Source organism: Megascapheus bottae, chromosome 4 (assembly GCF_031878675.1).
Source record: "Megascapheus bottae isolate mThoBot1 chromosome 4, mThoBot2.hap1, whole genome shotgun sequence".
In the NCBI taxonomy this organism is placed as follows: domain Eukaryota; kingdom Metazoa; phylum Chordata; class Mammalia; order Rodentia; family Geomyidae; genus Megascapheus; species Megascapheus bottae.
The window spans coordinates 86,021,256-86,043,033 of NC_143512.1; the positions used below are offsets into that span (position 1 = coordinate 86,021,256).

General features: G+C 55.1%; 1 protein-coding gene across 2 annotated transcripts in view; it reads left to right on the forward strand.

Annotated features, from left to right (window-relative positions):
• Positions 1–14,791: 14,791 nt before the first annotated feature.
• The window catches only part of Slc9a3 (solute carrier family 9 member A3), a 40,102-nt gene continuing 33,115 nt past the window's right edge, over positions 14,792–21,778 (forward strand). For both annotated transcript variants that reach the window (XM_090332169.1, XM_090332168.1), the window contains exon 1: positions 14,792–15,074. In XM_090332169.1, coding sequence (XP_090188295.1) covers positions 14,867–15,074 — 208 coding nt within the window. In that variant the 5' untranslated portion in view covers positions 14,792–14,866. The remainder of the gene's footprint in view (positions 15,075–21,778) is intronic.

Sequence of the window (21,778 nt, forward strand, 5' to 3'; positions counted from 1 at the left end):
TGGCTCACTCTTCTCATGGCTCACTCTCTTCATGGCTCATTCTCTTCATGGCTCACTCTCCTCATGGCTCACTCTCTTCATGGCTCACTCTTCTCATGGTTCACTCTCTTCATGGCTCACTCTCTTCATGGCTCACTCTTCTCATGGCTCACTCTTCTCATGGCTCACTCTCTTCATGGCTCACTCTTCTCATGGCTCACTCTCTTCAGGGCTCACTCTTCTCATGGCTCACTCTTCTTATGGCTCACTCTCCTCATGGCTCACTCTCTTCATGGCTCACTCTTCTCATGGCTCACTCTCTTCAGGGCTCACTCTTCTCATGGCTCACTCTTCTTATGGCTCACTCTCCTCATGGCTCACTCTCTTCATGGCTCACTCTTCTTCATGGCTCACTCTTCTCATGGCTCACTCTCTTCATGGCTCACTCTTCTCATGGCTCACTCTCTTCATGGCTCACTCTCTTCATGGCTCACTCTCTTCATGGCTCACTCTCTTCATGACTCACTCTTCTCATGGCTCACTCTCTTCATGGCTCACTCTCTTCATGGCTCACTCTCTTCATGGCTCACTCTCTTCATGGCTCACTCTCCTCATGGCTCACTCTCTTCATGGCTCACTCTCTTCATGGCTCACTCTCTTCTTGGCTCACTCTCTTCTTGGCTCACTCTCTTCATGGCTCACTCTTCTCATGACTCACTCTTCTCATGGCTCACTCTCTTCATGGCTCACTCTCTTCATGACTCACTCTTCTCATGGCTCACTCTTCTCATGGCTCTCTCTCTTCTTGGCTCACTCTCTTCATGGCTCACTCTCTTCATGGCTCACTCTTCTCATGGCTCACTCTCTTCATGGCTCACTCTTCTCATGGCTCACTCTTCTCATGGCTCACTCTCTTCATGGCTCACTCTCTTCATGGCTCACTCTTCTCATGGCTCACTCTTCTCATGGCTCACTCTCCTCATGGCTCACTCTCTTCATGGCTCACTCTCTTCATGGCTCACTCTTCTCATGGCTCACTCTCTTCATGGCTCACTCTCTTCATGGCTCACTCTCTTCATGGCTCACTCTCTTCATGGCTCACTCTCCTCATGGCTCACTCTTCTCATGGCTCACTCTTCTCATGGCTCACTCTCTTCATGGCTCACTCTCTTCATGACTCACTCTTCTCATGGCTCACTCTTCTCATGGCTCACTCTCTTCATGGCTCACTCTTCTCATGGCTCACTCTTCTCATGGCTCACTCTTCTCATGGCTCTCTCTCTTCTTGGCTCACTCTCTTCATGGCTCACTCTCTTCATGGCTCACTCTTCTCATGGCTCACTCTTCTCATGGCTCACTCTCTTCATGGCTCACTCTCTTCATGGCTCACTCTCTTCATGGCTCACTCTTCTCATGGCTCACTCTCTTCTCATGGCTCACCGTCTTCATGGCTCACTCTTCTCATGGCTCACTCTTCTCATGGGTCACTCTTCTCATTGCTCAATCTCTTCTCATAGCTCACTCTCTTCATGGCTCACTCTCTTCATGGCTCACTCTTCTCATGGCTCACTCTTCTCATGGCTCACTCTCTTCATGGCTCACTCTCTTCATGACTCACTCTTTTCATGGCTCACTCTTCTCATGGCTCTCTCTCTTCTTGGCTCACTCTCTTCATGGCTCACTCTCTTCATGGCTCACTCTTCTCATGGCTCACTCTTCTCATGGCTCTCTCTCTTCTTGGCTCACTCTCTTCATGGCTCACTCTCTTCATGGCTCACTCTTCTCATGGCTCACTCTTCTCATGGCTCTCTCTCTTCATGGCTCACTCTCTTCATGGCTCACTCTCTTCATGGCTCACTCTTCTCATGGCTCACTCTTCTCATGGCTCACTCTTCTCATGGGTCACTCTTCTCATTGCTCAATCTCTTCTCATAGCTCACTCTCTTCATGGCTCATTCTTTTCATTGCTCTCTCTTTTCATGGCTCACTCTCCTCAAGTCAACTTCCTATACCTGCCTTTTCTGATTTCCTTCCCAAACATGCTCATGTTGTATCTCCCTGGATTTTGTGGAATGTGATAGTTGGGGAAGACATCAGGTCTAGGAGAAGATGGTGTATTTAGGGGAAGGCTTTAGAGTACTCATTGGTGCAATCATGCAGACAGATATCTCTAGGAGCTGACACCTCTCTCCCCAGGGAAAGGACTGAGGAGGAGGTGAAAGGTGTGGCCATTTTGCTCATTCCTTGGGTCTAGAGCACCGAGGTCACTACCTCAGGACAGCTGGTGAAGCAAAAGTAAAGCGTAGAGGAGGAGATGGACCCTGGTGGAGAGGATTGAGCTGTCTGCAGTGCAGGGGTGAACCATGTAGGGGAAGCACTGGAAACAGGTAGTGGGATTCTCTCCCTAACACAGCCAGGCCTTTCTGGAGATATGCGTTAGAAAATATGACATGACTCAGAGCCTGGGGCATCTTTCAACTTCTCACCTGCTGTTGGCAGAGGAGCCAACTGGGATCAGCTCATCAGGAACAGAGGAGAGGCTTGGGCGGGAGCCACAGCCAGCCTGGGAGGTCAGTCTTCCAGAGGTGAGTGCAGCCCTGTGGTCTGTGATGCCAAGGAGGTGTCCCTGTACCACTTGACAGAAGCCACTCTTGTGGCTATAGCTGGTGGCATGCAGTACCTGTGCCATAAACATTAATTATCTCAAGTTAATATATAATTCCACACCCCTCAATCTCTTACCAGCACCAGAGCTATTGTTCGATAAGGATTTAATGGGAAGGAGGAGGGAAAGCTTGATAAGAAGCCTCTCTCATTGTGAAGTGCCAAGGTCACAGGAAGCATTGCTGCACAGCAGGAGTGTCTGTGTGGGTCCAGGCCTGTACCCTCACCCCTGTATCCAGCCTGTCGCAGGGGGCGGGGGGGCTGGCGGGAAAGAGCTTTGAGATGCTTCATTCCACGTCCTCACTGGAAGCTCCTCTGGGGGTGTTCCTGTCAGGCTGAGGCGAAAGCTCAGACAGCCACACGGGAGCGAGGGTCCTCCTGCCTGCAGCAGGGTTTTCCTCCTGACTCAGAGACAGGAGCACAAAGAGGCACGGTCAGTGCGGGCAGCCAGCAGCCAGGCAGTTCTTGGGGGTGGCAGTGGCAGGTACACAGCCTGCCATAACCTGGGCCCCTCCTCCTCCTCTCCCTGCCTGAGATTCTCAACCCAGGGGCTGGTAGGGTGTGGACCACCGGCTGACGGGGTCGGGGTGTGGCTTGGGCTCTCTGCCCTCAGAGGCAGCATCTCGGAAAATGGCATGGGTGAGAATCATGAGTACCATGGAGCTTCCCAGACCTGCACTGGCCACTCCACCCACTCAGTCCTTTGAGGTAAAATGGGGTCCTTGGGCCAGGACACAGCTTAGCCCCCTTCCTTGCAGTGTCTGGATTGTTTTATCTGAGATGGTGCTCTGGGGATGCAATGCTTCAGGACAGGAAGAAGGAAGGTTGCATGCAGGCATTTCTCAGAGAACCACGGCTCCTGCTCCCGTCTAAGATTCCTGCTCACACACAGCCCTCTGCCCTAGAGCACACACACACCCACACAGACATTCTCCGACTGCTTCAGACGTGTGGCCCTGCCGAGATTCCGCGGCCAGACCCGCACCACACTCTGCCCGTCCCCTGCTGGAGGTGTGGCCCATCCTGGACCCCCAAGTTGCCTGGACACCTGCTCCAGCTTTCTCAGGCAGCCCTAGCCACGCTGCTAACACAGTGGAGGAGAGCTCTGGCCACTGTGGCACCACCAGAGGTGGAATGAGATAAGAGACCCCTCCTCACCACCTTTCTGTGAGTCTGTACCTGGTGCAGAAGGGCTCTGGTCTGAGGACTGTGAGCACCACGCAGGCGCAGGCACATGTGGACGGAACAGGGCTTTTCTGCTCTCCTCAGTGATCAGATGACAGCTCTGGATGCTGCTTGACGTCAGGTTGCAAGGACCCCCCCCACACATACACATGCACATGCACACACACATGTACATAACACATAAACACACACACCACACATCACACACACATACACACACCACATACACACACCATATACACATATCCACACAAACCACACATCACACACACCACATACACATACACATACACACACATACACATATCCACACAAACCACACGTCACACATATACACACACACATATACCACACATATACCACATAAACACACACAAACACAAACCACACACCACACATGTACACACACATATACCACATAAACACACACACCACACATCACACACACATACACACACCACATACACACACACATACACATATCCACACAAACCACACGTCACACATATACACACACACATATACCACACATGTACCACATAAACACACACATACACAAACCACACATCACACACACATACACATACACACACAAACCACACATCACACACACCACATACACATACACATACACACACATACACATATCCACACAAACCACACTTCACACATATACACACACACATATACCACACATATACCACATAAACACACACACACACACAAACCACACATCACACACACACCAAATACACATACACACACAAACCACACATCACACACACCACACACATACACATACCACATACACACACACATACACATATCCACACAAACCACACGTCACACATATACACACACATATACCACACATATACCACATAAACACACACACACAAACCACACACCACACATGTACACACACATATACCACATAAACACACACACCACACATCACACACACATACACACACCACATACACACACACATATACACATATCCACACAAACCACACGTCACACATATACACACACATATACCACACATATACCACATAAACACACACACACACAAACCACACATCACACATATACACACACATATACCGCACATATACCACATACACATACACACAAACCACACATCACACACACACCACATACACATACACACACAAATCACGCATCACACATGTACACACCACATACACACACACCATATACACATACACACACCACACACATACACTACATACACACACACACACACACAAATATACTACATACATATACGTGCACATTTACACTTTCACACACCACACCCACACTCTCACACACACTACACACATGCACATACACTACATACACAGACATGCATACGTACACACCACATACATGTACTACCCATGAAGACGTGCACATGTACACCCCACACCCACCCACACATACACACCAGGCACATGTACACACACACACACGACCCATGAACAGGTGTGGGGCAGCTGTGACCTCAGCCCTCGCCCCCCCTCCCACAGGTCTGCATGTTGGGGAGAAGGAGTTAAGTCATTCTGCAAAGGCCTCCAGTGCTGAGCACAGGGCTCCGCCCACACCCCCACCTGCCAGGACGCCCAGACACGGGCAGCAGAGTGGGCCACACGACCAGGCAGCGTGGGGCCCTGACCTGGACGCCGAAGCCTCCAGCTTCCTGGCTTTAGAACGGGATGTGGCTTGCAGCACGAGCGAGTACCGGGCAGCCTGCCCCTCACCTCTCCCAAGGATTTCACATGAACCCTGGCTGGGACACACACGAGGGGCGAGCAGTTGGGGGCAGCTGTTGTTTTCCTCTGTGTATAATACTCAATCTCTAAATAGGGAAATTCAGAGAGCACATAATGTTCACACAGGCACGAGTTGTGGGCACGGTCCCCGAGCCTGCGTCGGGGCCGGTGTTCTGGTGGGGACAGGGAAGCGTGGGGTGTCTGGCTTGAGGGGGGAACTTTCGTGGAGCTTCCTCACCAGCAGGAAAAGATGTGTGCAGTTGCTCTGTGATTCCACTCATGAGGAAAGCTGGTGATTGGAGACACAGCTATCCCGGGTCCCTTGCCTGGAGCTGGCGTCAGTGCACACTGAGACAGGCTCACACCAGGGATTAGGAGCAGAATGCCAGCCTGTGTCCAGGCCCGCAGAGGCCACTCCACCCAGGAAAGGCACATCCGCAGCTAAGGAGAAGACACGCGTGCGTCCACAAGTTGAAGCAGCAGAAGCCAAGATTGATTTTTGAAAATATTATTCCTGCAATGTAAACTCTCGGCTGGTATCCCGGAAGCCAGGCTTCAGGCTCTGCTGGAGCTTCGAGGCGGTGTGTTTAGATTGGTGTGTGGTCTTCCACTGAGATCCCCACTCCAAAGACTCCCTATCCTCTTATGTCTGGATGTCTTGGCCCAGATGGGCTCCCCAGGTGAGGAGAGGCTCTCACACCCTCTCCAGGGCCACTCAGCAGTGACTCAGACGGTTCTGGCACCTAATCCTCCCTCAGTATTGCACTCCATAAACCCGTGCCTGCTGCTTCTGAGAAGTCAGGGTTTATGCCCAGCACCACGATGTCTCCTTTACAGCCCAATTGACCTCAGCCTGTCCAGGGCTGGCTGGGGACAGCATGTACCCATCTAGGGTGAGCACAGCTGCCTCCTGCAAGGTCCCAGGTGGCATAGGCCTGGGTGGGGCTCTAGAGCCCTACTCAGATGGAGCAGAAAGAGAAGAGAGGCAAGGCTGGCTTTGGGGAAGCCTGTTCCAGGCTCAGCCACTTGCTTCCAGCAGGGACCCAGCATCCAGCCACAGAAGAAGGACGGCAAGAAGGCTCCCTCTTTGCTTCAGAGTCAGGGGTTCAGGGCCGTTCCCTTCCGTGCCTGAGAGGAGGCAGTCCCGCTCCAAGAGCCCTGCCATTTACTTGCATTGACGAAGGGGTTGGGTTAGCAAAGCAAAGACCCCAGCATCCTCACCCACAAAGACCCTCTGCTGTGTCCCCAGTGAGCAAGAGGCCTGGGCCCTTTCTCCCTCCCCCAGAGACATTAGGAGTGGTGGCGGGGTCATCTCCGAGTCAGGTGGCTGTGGGGAGTGGAGGGAGCCAAGGGGCTTTGTGTGCCAGGACATGGAGTCCTGCCCCAGAAGCTGTTCTGTGCCACTGGGGTCTGGCATGAGTGACATTCTGATTTGAAAGGCTAATTTGTGCAAATGAGTGTGGTGTGTTCTGCCCTCATGCCTAGGAATTCCCTTTCCTGTGCACCATTGCAGGCATTCTTCGCAGGGAAAATTTTCCACATCAGGTGACCACGGTGGCCTTTGTTTCAGGCCAGCACTGTCTTCTCAGAGCCCTGCATGGGAAATGACTCTGGTGACCCCCGAGGAGGCTGGGTGGGAGCCGTGCTGGCCCCAAGGCCCAGCCCCACCGTCAGGGCACTCGTCTACTGTCCGCTGTGTTGGGAGCTTTGGGGATCAGATTCAGGTTAGAGATTTTGCCTCTGAAAGGGCACAGAGCCCGCTCAGGTCCCCTGAGGGTGCCCGGAAGCTAGATAGGTAGGGAGCAGCCTCCCCACCCCGACTGTGCTGGGCTTTGTGGTGACCACTGTGACAGCCATTGTGGTTTCCGCCCATGCGCAGCATGTGAGCTGAGACAGCACAGGGGGTGACTGCAGCAGAACATTAGCAAAGCTGTATGCATTAAGGAAATCTCCGTGGATTCTTGTGGAAAGAGGAGCTAGCCAGGGTGACAATGTGAGAAGAGCGACATCCCGCTGTGCACACAGCTCCAGATGGCCAAGGCCCCCGCTTGACGTAGGCAGCCAGACTCCGCACAGGCCCTGTGCCCCGGCAGCGTCTCCGCAAATCCTCCAGCACACACCATATCAGCCTGTAGACAAAGTCCAGTGGGCCCTCTGTGTGGGGCCTATTGTCTTCCAGCGTCAAGGCCTGAAGCCATTCACCTCTGGAGGAGGCGCAGGCCTGGGCTGGCTGGGACAGTTGCACTTTTCAGGCCCAAGGGAACCTGGTCCTGTCCAGAGCCCTGGCTGTCCCTGGATCTAGAGCCTCCTCCAGGGGCTGTGCGCTGCTCCTGCAGACTGGCACAGCCTGCCGTGGCCCCTCGTTCTGGGGATCCCCATGACTTACCATATGGGGAGGCAGAATGGGGTCTGGTCCCCTTGGGGCCACACAGGAAAGCTGAGGTGAGTAGATATAAGCCCGAAGGGAGATGGACCCCCCCACCCCCAGAGCTCCCTCCCCTCTGTTGTCAGACTTCCGGTCAGGAAGCTTTCCCCTGGGATGGAGGAATCTGATGGTCAAGACTGAGCTGTGCTTGTCAAAGGCTGAAGCTATCCAGGATGAATGGGCTTGTGACCCTAACGTGAGGCCCTGGCAAGTGAACCAGCAGGGTGGCTCAGTCCTGAGACCTTGGACTCCTTATTCCACAGAAGAACCGGAGATTCGAGGAGCAAGGGGGGTTCCAAGGCCTCAGCCTGAGTCTAGCCAAACGGTTGGCCTGCCCCCAGGGGGTGAGCTGGCCCCTCATGGGATGGGGCCAAGCTCAGGAGAGCAGCCGAGGCCGTGATTCTGGAGGTGAAGCAGACGAGAAGCCGGGCTTGTGAGCCAGGCCCACATCTGGCAGGGACACGTGGGGCCCTGGGGGAAGCCCACATGTGAGGGCCCCGCTGCTGCTGAACTCTGTGTGTGCGACGGGGACGCCACAGCACTGACAGACAGTCAGCAGGACAGCAGGAATGGGGAAGGCCCTCGGAACCATGGCAGCTCCCTCTTCCTCTGTCTCTCTGACCCCCTGGTGTTGGGCATCCCTGCCCCACAGACCAGTCTCAAGCATCAGACTGTACATCTATGCGTCACACAATGCTAAATGTCTGCCCAAGGGAAGGAAGTTACAGAAAGAATGCTCAGGGAATCAGGTTTGTTGAACTTTTGATTGAAAGTTGAAGCAACATGTATGAATAAAACTCAACAAAATACACCTATGGAGAAAGAAGGAAAGAAGAAAAGAAAGAGGAGAAAGAAAGAACACTTAGGGGAAAAGCTAAGTCTGAAAGGGGGAAGAAAGCATATATGGACTCAGAGCAGAGCCAGCTCGTTTCTTCTCAGCTGTCTGCGTGAGTGACAGGATCCGAGGAGCTGATCCTGGGGCAGCGTGTGTGGGACGGGATGGAGGGGGACAGGGTGAGTGACATGGAAGATAAATGCCCGCTGTCTGTGTGAAAAGGCGAGAGGCCCATTAAATGTCCGGATCTTGAACCCTGCACGTGGTCTTTTGTCATTAGTTAACAGATTCATAAAAGGTAGATTGGTAGCCTCAGTGTGGGAGCCAAAAGCATATTTTGAAGATACGATCATGGTGAAAGCACAAGAAGAGAATTTCTGGGTGTAGTGTAGTGCCGTGGAGTTCTGCAGTCTGAAGAGGCTCAGGTTCTCTCGAGGTTTGAACCCAGTAGGGGAGGCTCTGCCCGGACAGCACGGCAAGTCTTTGTCTTGGGGAAGGAAAATGATATAATTACACACGTTAACAATACAGATCGTAGAAATCTTTCGCCGTGTACATGCATTGACAGAAAGCAACACTAATATGGGATACTATTTTCATTGTGGTATTTAGGCAAGAAATAATAAGGGATATTTCATAGTGATGGGGTCCACGGCGGTCTAAGAGCGTTCCATCTTGTGTTACTCTGCACCTTCCACTAGCATGGCAAGAGCACAGAAAGCAAGAGCTGAGGGGACCCACATGACAAAGGCATATTCACAAGATCGTTAATCTCTGCGTATTCCTGAAATTCATGGGAACGGAGGGCTGGATAACGCAATCAACACACTGGCCACCCGAGTGGATAGGGAATCCTGCCCCACAACTGCAGAGGGAGCCCTGTTTAACCAGAATACGACACATTTGCTGGAATAGGTCAGAGTCTCAGTGATGCAGCAAATTTATAAAAATAAAACAGGAAGGAAATAGCACGGTGTTTGTTAGGGTTAGATGTTATTCACTAACAGAAAGATAACCAGACCTCCTCCAAATATTTGGAAGCTACCCAATTATAAATTAAATAACATGGTTCTGAATAACCTATATGTCAAAGAAGACATTGCAACTGAAATAAGAAAACATTTTAAGTTGAATAAGGAAAATACAAAATTAAAAACAGATGCACAAAATTAGAGATGTTTATAATTATAACTTATTGGAAAAGTTACTTTAAAAAAAAAGAAATGCTGAGCATCCGTCGTTCGAACTTTCACTTCAGGAAATTAGAAAAAGGACATCCAAATAAATGCAAAGAAAGTACAAGGAAATAAGGCACAAAATGACAGACAAATCCATGTGAGGTGACAGAGAATCCTGTAAAACTTTCCTGGAAAGATGAACACAGTTATTAATAAACTTCTAAAAATCATTGAGAGGGAAACAGCTGTGGTGATACGTCACCCAGAGAAAAGCCACTGTGGAGACTCAGACATTTTTCAAAAAGTACTAAAAGAACATTACACACTTTGTATGAATAAATTTGACAATTTGGATGCAATAAGAAAATTTCCTTGAAAATACATTTGTCAAAAGTGACACAAGCATAAAGTTGGATTTTTTTTTAGAGAAATTAAATCTTTCCACCAAGTGAACTCTATGGCTTTGCAGACCTATTCCCCGTCTACATCTCACATATCTTTGGTTAGATTTTTTCCCTTAGGTAGCTCATATTTTGGATGCTATATAAACAGCACTTTAATTGGCTTTCATTTTCTAAAAAGCTTGTTGCTACTGAGTAGAGGCAAAACTCATTTTGGAATGTGGATTTTGAAGCCAGCAACTTCGGGGAATTCTTAGTAATTCTAACTCAGTGGCACTTTGTTGATGCAGGGAGTCGCTGTGAGCATGGCTGTGTGCCTGCTCCAGCCATGGTGCCACCTCTCAGGCGTGTGACCTCCCTGAGCCAGGTACGTGAGCTGTCTGTATGTTCTGTGGGGTTCTCACTTCTATGCTAACAGCGGCTGTTCTGTCTCTCAGCCCGCAATGGTTACATCTCATTCTTTCTCTGCTCGAGGTCCTGGCCAGGGCCTCGGGCACCAGGGCTCACATCAGTGGGCAGCAGGCACCTTGTGTCCCTGCTCTCAGTGGGAAAAGCCTTTGTGGTCTTCTCCACAGACCAGTCCTCCTTGGTTAGTTTTACAGGCTGCCACAGGCGCTGAGCAGGGGAGTAGAACTTGAACTTTCATTAAGTGTGCCATCGCTGTCTTCTGCCTGTCAGAGGTTCATCAGAGGCTCCAACAGCTTTTCTAACATCAACACACTCACGCTTCTTAGACGAGCCAGCCACCAGCATGTATTCCCTTGCATCCCCTGCCAGGTTCAGACCCTGGGCATCCTGTTCTGTGTACTCCTAACAAGACAGGCCGTGTCCTTTCTTGCAGTTGTCAGTCGTCGGGGAGCGGGAAGGGGAGCCCAGTAGGCTCCCTTTTCAATCTGCAGGCCCTGTTGGCACTGAGACATTCCAGGGAAGAGAATGGGGGCTGCAGATAATGCCTCCACACCAGGCATGGAGGTTGTGAGGGAGGGAAGGCAGACCCGGGGCCCATGCAGGGGCAGATGAGGGCGGAGGATGTCCTGGACGGTGCCCGGGTCTGTGGTGGGGTCCATGGGATGACTGGACTGTCAGGAAGGGAGGACTAAGAGCCTCTGCAGACAGAGAGGGGAGGCTCTTCAGGGTGAGATGTGGCGAGAAGGGTCCCATCACCTGAGCTGTGGGCGGTCAGGGGAATTGGGGAGCGCTCTGTCACATCAGGGGGTGTCTGGTGCCCCCAAGGGAGGGAAGAGCAAGTATCATCCCAGTGAGGCCAGAGCGGTGGTATGGAGGGCAGTGGTAGCCTCCAAGGCCGCAGGGCAGAGGAGCATGAATCCACCCGGCCCACCCCAAGGTGAGGTCTGGTGCCCACCAAGCCCCAGGGCCCACACACACCCAGTCTCTGGATGCCGGCACCCAGATTGCCCAGGGGGTGTACGGGTGTGTCCACTCCCTCTCCTGCCTGCACTGGAGGCGTCGGCTCGACCTCACCGTCGCCGGTGGTTTGACCCTGATGTGTTTTCCTGATCACCTCCGTGGGTGGATGCAGGGCTGCCAAGGGTTCACAGCTTACCCTCCGAGCCACACCTGCCTTGGGCCAGGTAGAAACGCTGGAGGTCCCTGGAGGGAGAAGAACCCGCCTACCTGGGCACTGAGGACCCCAGACCCTCTGCCTCAAGGTTGCAGGCCAGCAGAGCACCCTACTTGAGAAGACCCCCCTAACCTGGGGTCTCAAAGGAGCTAATAGACCAGGACAGACTAATACTCATGATTTGTTTTTGCAAAATGCAAGGACATTCCAGCAATCCAATATGAAACAGCAAGTCTATCCTGAACAACAATGTTGGCTGTAACTGTCTGAAATAGGAAAGACACATCACAACTCCCTTTCCCTCCCTATGCAGACCTGGCCGGTGGTTTCTGTAGTTGGATAACCTTGTAAGGAAGGGTGTGTGTGGTGTGTGTGTATGTGTGTGTGTGTGTGTGTGCACATGTGCGTGCGCACGCCCACATGCTATCTTTATATTAAAATTTTACATTCATCTCTCAGATATGGTCAGTAAATACCCAAGTAGATTGTAAATCCTTTGCCTCTTTGAGGCTCATGTGATACAGACGATCCAGTTTTCGCTTTCTTAATCTTGAAGCTCAGATGCTTATGGCAGATTTGGCAGCTCCATTACACTGGGACTGGTTTTTGGCACTATTTCCACATCTCTGAGCTCCTTGTGTGGCCATGGCTCCTCCAGGGGTATGCAGACAAACCCTCAGGAGCTATGGAGAGCCCAGGGCTGGGAGAGCTGCTCAGGAAGCCGTCAGATCACCACAGCGCACACAATTCTCACTGCTGTTCATGTGGCACTGGACTGGTGGGATGTGGAAGGCCTCCTCAAATCAGGGGCTGGTTAGAGAAGAAGAGATCCTGGGGTGCCTGAAGCAGTGGCCTCGTTCAGGAATGAGAGATGCTGCCGATCCCCCCGGCTGCTCTTCTCACTGCCTCTCCCTTCTCAAGCACCCAGCATCGGCGACACCCATCAGCCTGGAGCCTTCCAGCACTCTCAGGGCCCATCACCCAGTCCTACTCCCAGGCTTTCACCGAGTGCGACTGCCGAGCTATAGGATGGTGCTGACATGCGTGCTTGACACCGTCTGTCACCCACCCTTTCCTTTTCTCTCAGATGGTCTGCAGTGTGGGGAGTCCACCACGATTGTTCAGCATAGCACTGGTGTTCACTGGAATTCCCATGTCTCCATGGTGAATGTTTCTGCTGCGGGGTGGGTGGGGAAGGGCGCTGTATGCTCTAAGCAGAAGGGGCTTGGCTCAGGCAGGATTGGTGAAGCCCAGGGCAAAGTGATTGGAAAGCCACTGGGTCTCTAGCTGGACTTTCTAGGATAGAAGGCTAGGAGCCAAGCCAGGAAAAAGCAGGTAGCTGGGTGCTGGTGGTTCACGCTGTAATCCTCTACTACTCAGGAGGCTGAGATCTAAGGATGGAGGTTCAAAGCCAGCCTGGGTACCAAAGTCCATGAGACTCTTATCTCCAATTAACCCCAGAAAACTGGAAGTGCGCTGTGGCTCAAGGCATAGGGCACTAGCCTTGGGCTGAAGAGCTCAGGGACAGCGCCTGGGCCCAGTTCAAGCCCCAGGACCAAAAGAAAAAAAAAAAAACAAAAACCAAAACCCAAAAAAGCAGGGACAGCTTGGACACACAGCTAGGAGCATGTTCAGTGGCTTACCATGCAAGCGCGTTGTGGCAGCCCAGTGCCAGGGTCAGCGCACCCTGGGAGCCGCTCGGCTGAACCCTCCCCAGTGGGAAAAGGGGAAGCAAAGTCACTGGGCTCAGTTCTTCCCTCCTCCCGTCCTGCCCAGTCCTGTGTTCAGAAGATACTAAAAGCCCCCCCCCCAACCCAGCCACTCCTCCATCTACCCTTCATTTCACAAATGCTTCACCGGGTGCTAGGTGCTGCCCCAAGTCCCAGGGTGTCGCTGCGAGCCCCGGCTCCTCCCTCACAGACTCCTGAGAGGATGTCTGTGGACAGGCAGCTCAGCGGGGGGCCGAGTCAGGAGCTCTGTGAACTGAGGCTCCCTGGGTGTGGGCGGGGCTGAGCGGGGGCGGGGGGGGGGGCTGGGAGTGGAGGATGGGGCAGGAAACCTGAAAGGGCAGGTGAGTGGGGGCCAGTCCGCCAAGGACCCCGGGATCTGTGGCTGACAGTGGTCTTGGGGAGCCTGAGCAGGCCCATGTGTGCTCCTGGATGGCTGTTCTGAGCGGGGGTGGGGACTGAGGACAGAGGACAGAGGGGTGTGCCCATCCAACACCCCTGGAATACACAGGATGTTCTCCATCTATGCTGGAGCCCTCTGGACTCCAGGGAGGGGAGAGAGGGCCAGAGAAACAGGTGGCACTGAACAGGGCTCAGAAACGGAAGCCCTACGTCCACAGGCATCCCACGATGCTGGATTCCAGTGAGGAGACGGGCCAGCCGCTCCGCCAGGTTCTCCTGCTGAGAGCCCAGGCCTGGTGTGGCGCGTCCCATCTAAGGGTTAGAGTCCGCAGGGACCGGCCCAACAGCCGCCCAAAAAGGAGGCCGGCAGGGTCTGCGCCTCCTAGCTGTCGCCCCCCAACTTCCAAGCACACTGGCACCAGTGTAGGCACCTGGGTGTGGGCCAGCCAGCCCGAGGGGCGTGTGCAGGGCGGGTGTGCCGCGAGCTTGGATGGTGTCTGCACTCACGTGCGCTCGAGGGGGCGGCGAGGCCCCGCCCTGGGCCGGGATTAAAGGCCACGGGGCAGGCAGGAGCGGACGGCAGCACAGCCGGCTCACAGCACACAGAGTTTCTGCGCGCGGAGGGAGGAGGACAGACAGGCAGGCACATCTAGGGTAGCTGCGGCGGGATCTGGCAGAAAGCCGCGGGACAGAGCCGACAAGTTGCCCAGATGCTGAGTCTCTCGGTCCGGCCAGTCTGGGGCCCCCCACTGCTGCTGCTGCTGGTAGTGGTGCTGGGGGCGCTGCCGCCCGTGAGGGGCATCGAAGAGGAGCAAGGCAGCCCGCAGGGCTTCCAGGTGGTCACCTTCAAATGGCACCACGTCCAGGATCCATACATCATTGCGCTCTGGATCCTCGTAGCCAGCTTGGCCAAAATCGGTAAGTGACCAGCGCTTGGCAGGCTGAGGGGTTCCGTCCCCCCCTGGAGTCTGGGGCTTTGCCTTCGCCTGGGCCTTTCTCCCTCTGTGATGGAGGGGCCCTCTGGGGTGAGCTGTAGCTTCTGTGGATCTGAGACCTGCAGTGGCCACCTCTGAGGACCCCAAGGAGTCCCGAGTGAACTGAGGGTGGTCACCCAGAGCCCTGCCCGGAAGCACTGCCTCCCAGGCAAAGTCCTGCTCAGAACCCCAGGTTGCACGCTGTGCTGGGTTCCTTGTTTCTTTGTGTGTTTGATTTTGGATTTTTGTTTTGTTTTTGATACACTGAGAGGAGCAAACTTGCAGTCCTCACTGGGGTGGTTTTGTTTCCAGAACAGGGAAGAAAAAAAATGATACTACTTATTAAACCTGACAAAAAAAAATCTCATTAGCTATAAGCAGTTTTCCCCTGACTCTGCTGTCTTAACTGGCCCAGTGTGTCAGCACAGTGGCAATCTCAGAGCCCGCCCGGCAAGGTGAGAGAAGGTCAGCAGGAGCACAGGAGAAGCAAGCTCTAGTGTCCCCCTTCAGGAGAGGGTCTCGGGGGCCTGCTGGCAGGGTGGAGCCGCATTCAACCCATTAGGTCGGCCCTGGGTCTGAGGGGCGAGAGAAGTAAGAACACAAACAGGTCCCCGTTCTTGAGTGGTTTCCACTGTGGCTGTGGATTTGGAGGGGTAGGAAGGACCCCTGCAGCCTCGGGTCCTGTGCTCTTCAGACAGGGCAGCAGGAAGAGGACTCATTTGGGGAGCAGCCCCACGTGCCTTTGGTGACGGCTTCTTTCCCATGGGTACTGCCTGCTGGCCTTGCTTACATGGCGCTCCCTGCCCTCAGCCCCTTTCCTTTAGCTGCGGGTGGCTTCCGAGCTCTTCCCAGCCTCCTCCTCCCTCCTTTGACCCTGTGCTAGGTCTCCTTGCTCAGTCCATCTCCCTGGGATTTCTAGTCAGGGCCTGTGAAGTCAGCCCAGGGGCTTGGACAGCGCTGACCAATTCCTGGCTGGGGGGGTCTTTCCTTAGGTTCTCACTGCTCCCCTCTGAGCAAGTGCCTTGCATGCATACGAGGGAGTCACCTCCAGTCCAGCCTTGGCCTTCCATCTAGAAGCCTTCACCTACCATGCTCCAGGCATGGAGTGGCCAGATGAACACTAGCCTGTGTTCTGCTCCTGAGTGCTTGGTCCCTGGGTGCCGCCCGTGGACAGAGGGTGCCCTCCAGAGCCAGCAGACACACTCGTGCAGGAGGCCTGGCCAGATGCTGGCCACCTAACCAGAGTGTGCCACTGCTCACTGGGTCAGCTGACAGTGTGGTTTGACCTTGGGATGGCTGTTCCCTGGAGGCAGCCACCTGAACAGGAGGCCCGTGGAAGACGGACACGTCCTCCACCTGACGCGGTGGCCAGGCTCCCCTGACACTCACTCAGCTTCCAGGGCTTGCTGGGCTGATCTGCCCATGTCTCTGAGGCCTCTCGTGGTGACTCAGTGGCCTGACTTCCTTGCCCTCCATCCTAAGCACAACGCCCAGCTGCTTCTGCCCCATTCCCAGCTCCCTCCCTCTGGACTTGCTCCAACCTGTGACACCCCTCTCCACCCGAGTGTAATCCTTCAGGTCACACCAGTACCTCCAGGTGCCCAGCCCAGGGGCTGCTCTGAGTGAGCCTGGCCACCAGGCTTCCAGGAACAGGCATCTCTTTACACACCAGACTCTACATGCCCAGAGGGTCCCCCTCCCCCACCCCACCCAGGCCCCTCAGAGCCAAAGCTCATCCACTGGACCAGTCCCTCCTCCCCCTCCCCACACTGCCCCACCTGGCCCCTCAGAGCCAAAGCTCAGAGGACCAGCCCCTCCTCCCCCCCACCCAGCTAGCCAAAGCTCATCCAGAGGACCAGCCCCTCCTCCCCCCCACCCAGCTAGCCAAAGCTCATCCAGAGGACCAGCCCCTCCTCCCCCACCCAGCCAGCCAAAGCTCATCCAGAGGACCAGCCCCACCTCCCCCTCCTCTCCCCCCCACCCCAGAGCCAAAGCTCATCCACTGGACCAGTCCCTCCTCCCCCTCCCCACACTGCCCCACCTGGCCCCTCAGAGCCAAAGCTCATCCAGAGGACCAGCCCCTACCAAGGCCGGCGGGGGTGGGGGGGAGGGGGAGGGCGGGGAGGAGAGAAGCTTAGATTGTCACTCTGGCCCTGTGGCACACTCACTCTAGGCCAAATCCTCCCTGCCCTTCTCTAGGCCTTCCTCCACTGTCCACTCTCCAGCCCCAGTGACCCAGAGAGCCGAGATCAGGCAGGTCCAGTCATCCTGGAGGTGCTGGGAGCTACCTTTTTAGAGAACTCAGACCCCTATCCCCAGCCCTTGCACTGAGGTTTGTCTCTGTCAACTCTGAACTTACTTAGACCCGTGCTGCCCCTGACCAGCCTCTGAAGCTGCCCAGGCCCTCCAACCCCACTTAGCTCACTCCAGACTCCCAGAACCCACACCAGACGGTGTCTACACCACTGCGAGAGGCCCTGCACTCACTCCTAGTGAGGAAGACCCGCACACCAGTGGGGCCTTGGGGTGCCCCTCCCGGCCCCACGGCCCACGCACAGGGCCCACTGCTAGGCCATGCCCTTGTTTAAATCATGATTGTCTGGAATACTGCATTCTCAAGTTACACAGACAGAAACTGTCTCCAACAAAAGATGGGTGGATTTATGTTGATTTTCCCAAACATTTGTTGAGATTCTTGCACACACAGCCTTTTTCTAGCCAACCATGCAGTGGATGGAAAAGACCTGTGTCAGAGTATCAGGACACAGGACAGAGCGGTGCCCACAGCTAGGATCGGGGAAGATGGAGGGATGGATGGAAGGCCACGGCGGCTGTCCACAGCTCAGGGATAAGGAGCTGGCAAGGTGGATCCTGAGCAGCGTGGCCTGCTCTAGGTGGGTGAGTTCTCTCCTCCTGAGCCTCTAGAGCCGAGGGCTGGGCAAGAACAGGCTCCTTGGCCATTGCAGGTAACCAAAGCGCTGGGCAGTGAGGCCCCACCTGAGGTGGACTCTGCACTTTAGGAGCCCATGGCGAGGACACTGTCTTGGGGCTGGAGCTGGAGGAAGGCTTAGGGGGTTGAAAAGGGTAGGAGAAGGCTGCAGGGAAAGTTGGGGCCGAGGCCAGGCTGAGGCAGGGAGAAAAGCTGGGGAACGGTGAAGGAAGCTGAACCAACCTAATTGCAGGGCCAAGAGAAAGGTAGGAAGGTGGGGCTTGCCAGCTTTGCCTAGACTCCAGGTGTGACCGCTGGACAGATGGTGGGGAGAACACTTGGAGTTCCCCTGGGCTTCAGAGAGTCAGGAAGGCCCCACCCTGCAGAGGTGGCACTCAACTGGACTGCAGGCTTGTTCCAGTCCTGCTTTGTGAGCCCTGAGATTTGGACAATTCACATCTGCTAGCTGAAGGTAGACATGGAATTAAGGGGTCGCTGGCGAGACTGAGTAGCAGGGGACTAGTGACCACAGGGAATAGATGGAACTTCCTCGCTCGGTGACACAGCAGAGACGGCCTGGTCGGGCCTTACCAGTGAGGAGACACGGAGCCGGGGACACGGTGGTCTGAGGCTTCTGGGGCCAGGGGGTGTCATGGAGGGTGTCAGGATGGGAAGTCCTGGAGCAGAGCGCCTGTGGCTGAGGGGCTGCCCAGGCCCAACCCATGATGTTGGTCTGAGCACAGAAAATGGTGATGCTCCTGCTGAGTGATCCCTTGCAGGGAGGAGGGGAGTAATTGAATGGTACACTCTCACAAGGCCTTCCCAGCCTTGTCTCTGTCCCGAGTGGCTCTGCCCAGGAGCCAAGGGCCACCTAAATACGCCAGACGCCATGGAGAAGCCCGAGGTCTAGTCCAGGAGAGCCTGCGTCTCCCTGGGTGTCTGTGACTGTGCCGCCTCTCCCGTGCTTGTCTCCCTGGGTGTCTGTGACTGTGTCTTCTCTCCCGTGCTTGTCTCCCTGGGTGTCTGTGACTGTGTCTTCTCTCCCGTGCTTGTCTCCCTGGGTGTCTGTGACTGTGTCTTCTCTCCCATGCTTGTCTCCCTGGGTGTCTGTGACTGTGTCTTCTCTCCCGTGCTTGTCTCCCTGGGTGTCTGTGACTGTGCTGCCTCTCCCGTGCTTGTCTCCCTGGGTGTCTGTGACTGTGTCTTCTCTCCCGTGCTTGTCTCCCTGGGTGTCTGTGACTGTGTCTTCTCTTCCGTGCTTGTCTCCCTAGGTGTCTGTGACTGTGCCGCCTCTCCCGTGCTTGTCTCCCTGGGTGTCTGTGACTGTGCCGCCTCTCCCGTGCTTGTCTCATTCACCCTCTGAGGGCCTTGCAGGCTACGGCTCTGGGGCATTGCCGTCTCCGCCCTAGGCTCCGGGAGGAGGAAGATGAGGCCGTGTTTGCAGGGGAAGGTGGCCTGCTGACTTCCAGGGCAGCTGTCAGGAGGCACTGAGGGCCCGTGGTCAGCACTCGTGCTGCAGGAGCTTGTCCTAACGCCTCTTAGTCTCTCTCCAGTGACATCCATGCTCCGTCTCCCGCTGCCTCTGTGGCACTGCTGGCTGTCATCTCAGAGGCCTCTTGTCCCTTCCCGAGCACCACGAGTGGCGGACACCGCTAGTGGCTGCCCTCCCGGGGACTGGGGGTCTTGACACTCGGGCCCTGCCTGGTGCGTGTAGTGCTCTGGACCCGTGTTCGAGAGCCTGGGCGTCCTACTCTCAGGCTGTGTGTGAGTGGGTAATGCTTATTGGCCAGGGCTGACGTGAGAGAGACCCGAGGGTTTTATGTCGTGTGCTCTGGCCCTGGCCACGCACCTTCCCGCCCGCTGTCCCGCCTGTGGTTACCACGTGTCCCCTGTCTCCTGAAGTTCTTGAGTTTCTTCTTGAAGGACAGGAGAGAGCAGGGCAAACCACAAGAGTCCCCAGTAAACCCATTCTGAAGGCCCAGCAGAAGAGGTAGAGCCGTGAGCTGGAGGAACCTGGAACCAAGAACTGGGCACTGGAGAGAGAGTCCCTTGTTCCAGAGCTGCCCTGGGGACGAGCCAGGGCTATAAAACCGCCTGGCATTGGGAGCCAAGGAGTCTTGAGGGAAAGGGCGGAGGTCCAGGAAGAGCCAGCCCCATCTCACCCTTCACAGGTGCCACTTCCTGCCGACGGTGGCTCAGAATGCCCGCCCTCCTTGGCATGGCTCGGAGCTCCCCCAAAGGGAGGTGAAGGAGGCTTGCGTGGGCCTTGTCCCAAGATTTTGGTGCCCCGGCTCTGAGCCACCGAATCCCATCAAAGGCTCTAGGCCTCTGAGCTTGTGGGCCCGGTACCATGGCTCAGAGCTCGGGCGAGCCAGCATCAGCTTCCCTCAGCCAGGGAGCTGGTGTCCCTGGTCAGCTCCCTACCTGGAAGAGCCTGGTGTCAGACCAAGCTGCCCCTCACCCAAGCCCTGGGCCCAGCTCTCAGGTGTCCCTTCCCGGCCCCTCAGCCCTCTCTGCTTCTCTCCACATTGGTTGTCTTGTCTTGCATCCAGTTGAGGAGAGAAGGGAAAGCATGGCTGGCCCCACAGGGCCCATACCCAGGACTGTGCGCCATCCATGAGGGCAAGAGGGAGGGAGAGGAGAGGTGCCAGGCCGGCCCACAGCAGCTGAGCCCTCCTCAGACTCCACCTTCCTGAGCGCAGAGAAGGAGTTAAAGGATCACTCGGCCAGCTGCATCCTTCCACCCTAGCCCTCCCTGCTCAGAACCTCCCCGACTTTCAGGATACCTCCTCCAATGCCGGGCTCCCTTGGCTCCCACTGCGTCTTCAGGGCTGGTACCCACTGCATACATGGTTGGCTCGGGAGCAGGGAGGGAGGGTGTGACTGAGAATGAGGCTGACTGCAGCGGGACTCGCCATCTGAAAGTCTCCTGTCACCTCCTTGGACTCTGGGCCCAGCAAGAGCCCCAAATCCTTAGCCAAAAGCTTCCTCAGCTTCCCCTCGCCTCCAGCGTGCACGCTTGAAGGCTGCCGTGCAGACCACCCCCAGCACGGCGGGCCAGTCAGGGGGAGTTTGCACCCAGCTGACCGGTCTCCAAGGAGTGGAAGCCTGCTGTCCAGGTTCCATTCCGCTCTGGTCTGCCTCTGGAATGGAACAGGACACCTCAGCTCTGCCGGTGCCTCTCTGGGCAACCCCAGGGTTCACCTTGGCTCCTCCCACGACATGGAATTAACCAGAAGCTTTCTGCAGCGCAGTGGTGATGTTTGGGAGCTTGAATAACTAAATCTACCAGCCCAGCACAGCTCATCTTTTGGCCCCGGGACCCTGGATCCATAAACTATTCTCTCAACCAGTGTTTGTGCTCACCACGTGCTGGTTCTTCTGAGGGAGTTTCAGATGAACTAGAAGCAGCTCTCTGTGAGAGCAGCCTTCCTTCCCGTGGGAGGCGAATGCAGGTTGCACCCTGGGGTAAAGGGCATGAGGCAAGAGACAAAATGAAGGAGAGAAGGCCAATCTTGGAAGCCCTGTGGGCTAGGGGCATGGACTTTCCAGTCAAGAACAGCCAGTTCAAAGGCCCCGAGGCAGCATTGCTGATGTGCTTAAGGAGCCCTGGACAGAGCAGGTGGGGTTGGGAAGGTCTGATGGACCAGTGAGGTGACAGGCGTGTTTTCACTGGAGATGATGTGTGCCCCAGGGAAGAGCAGGCCCCAGGACTTCCC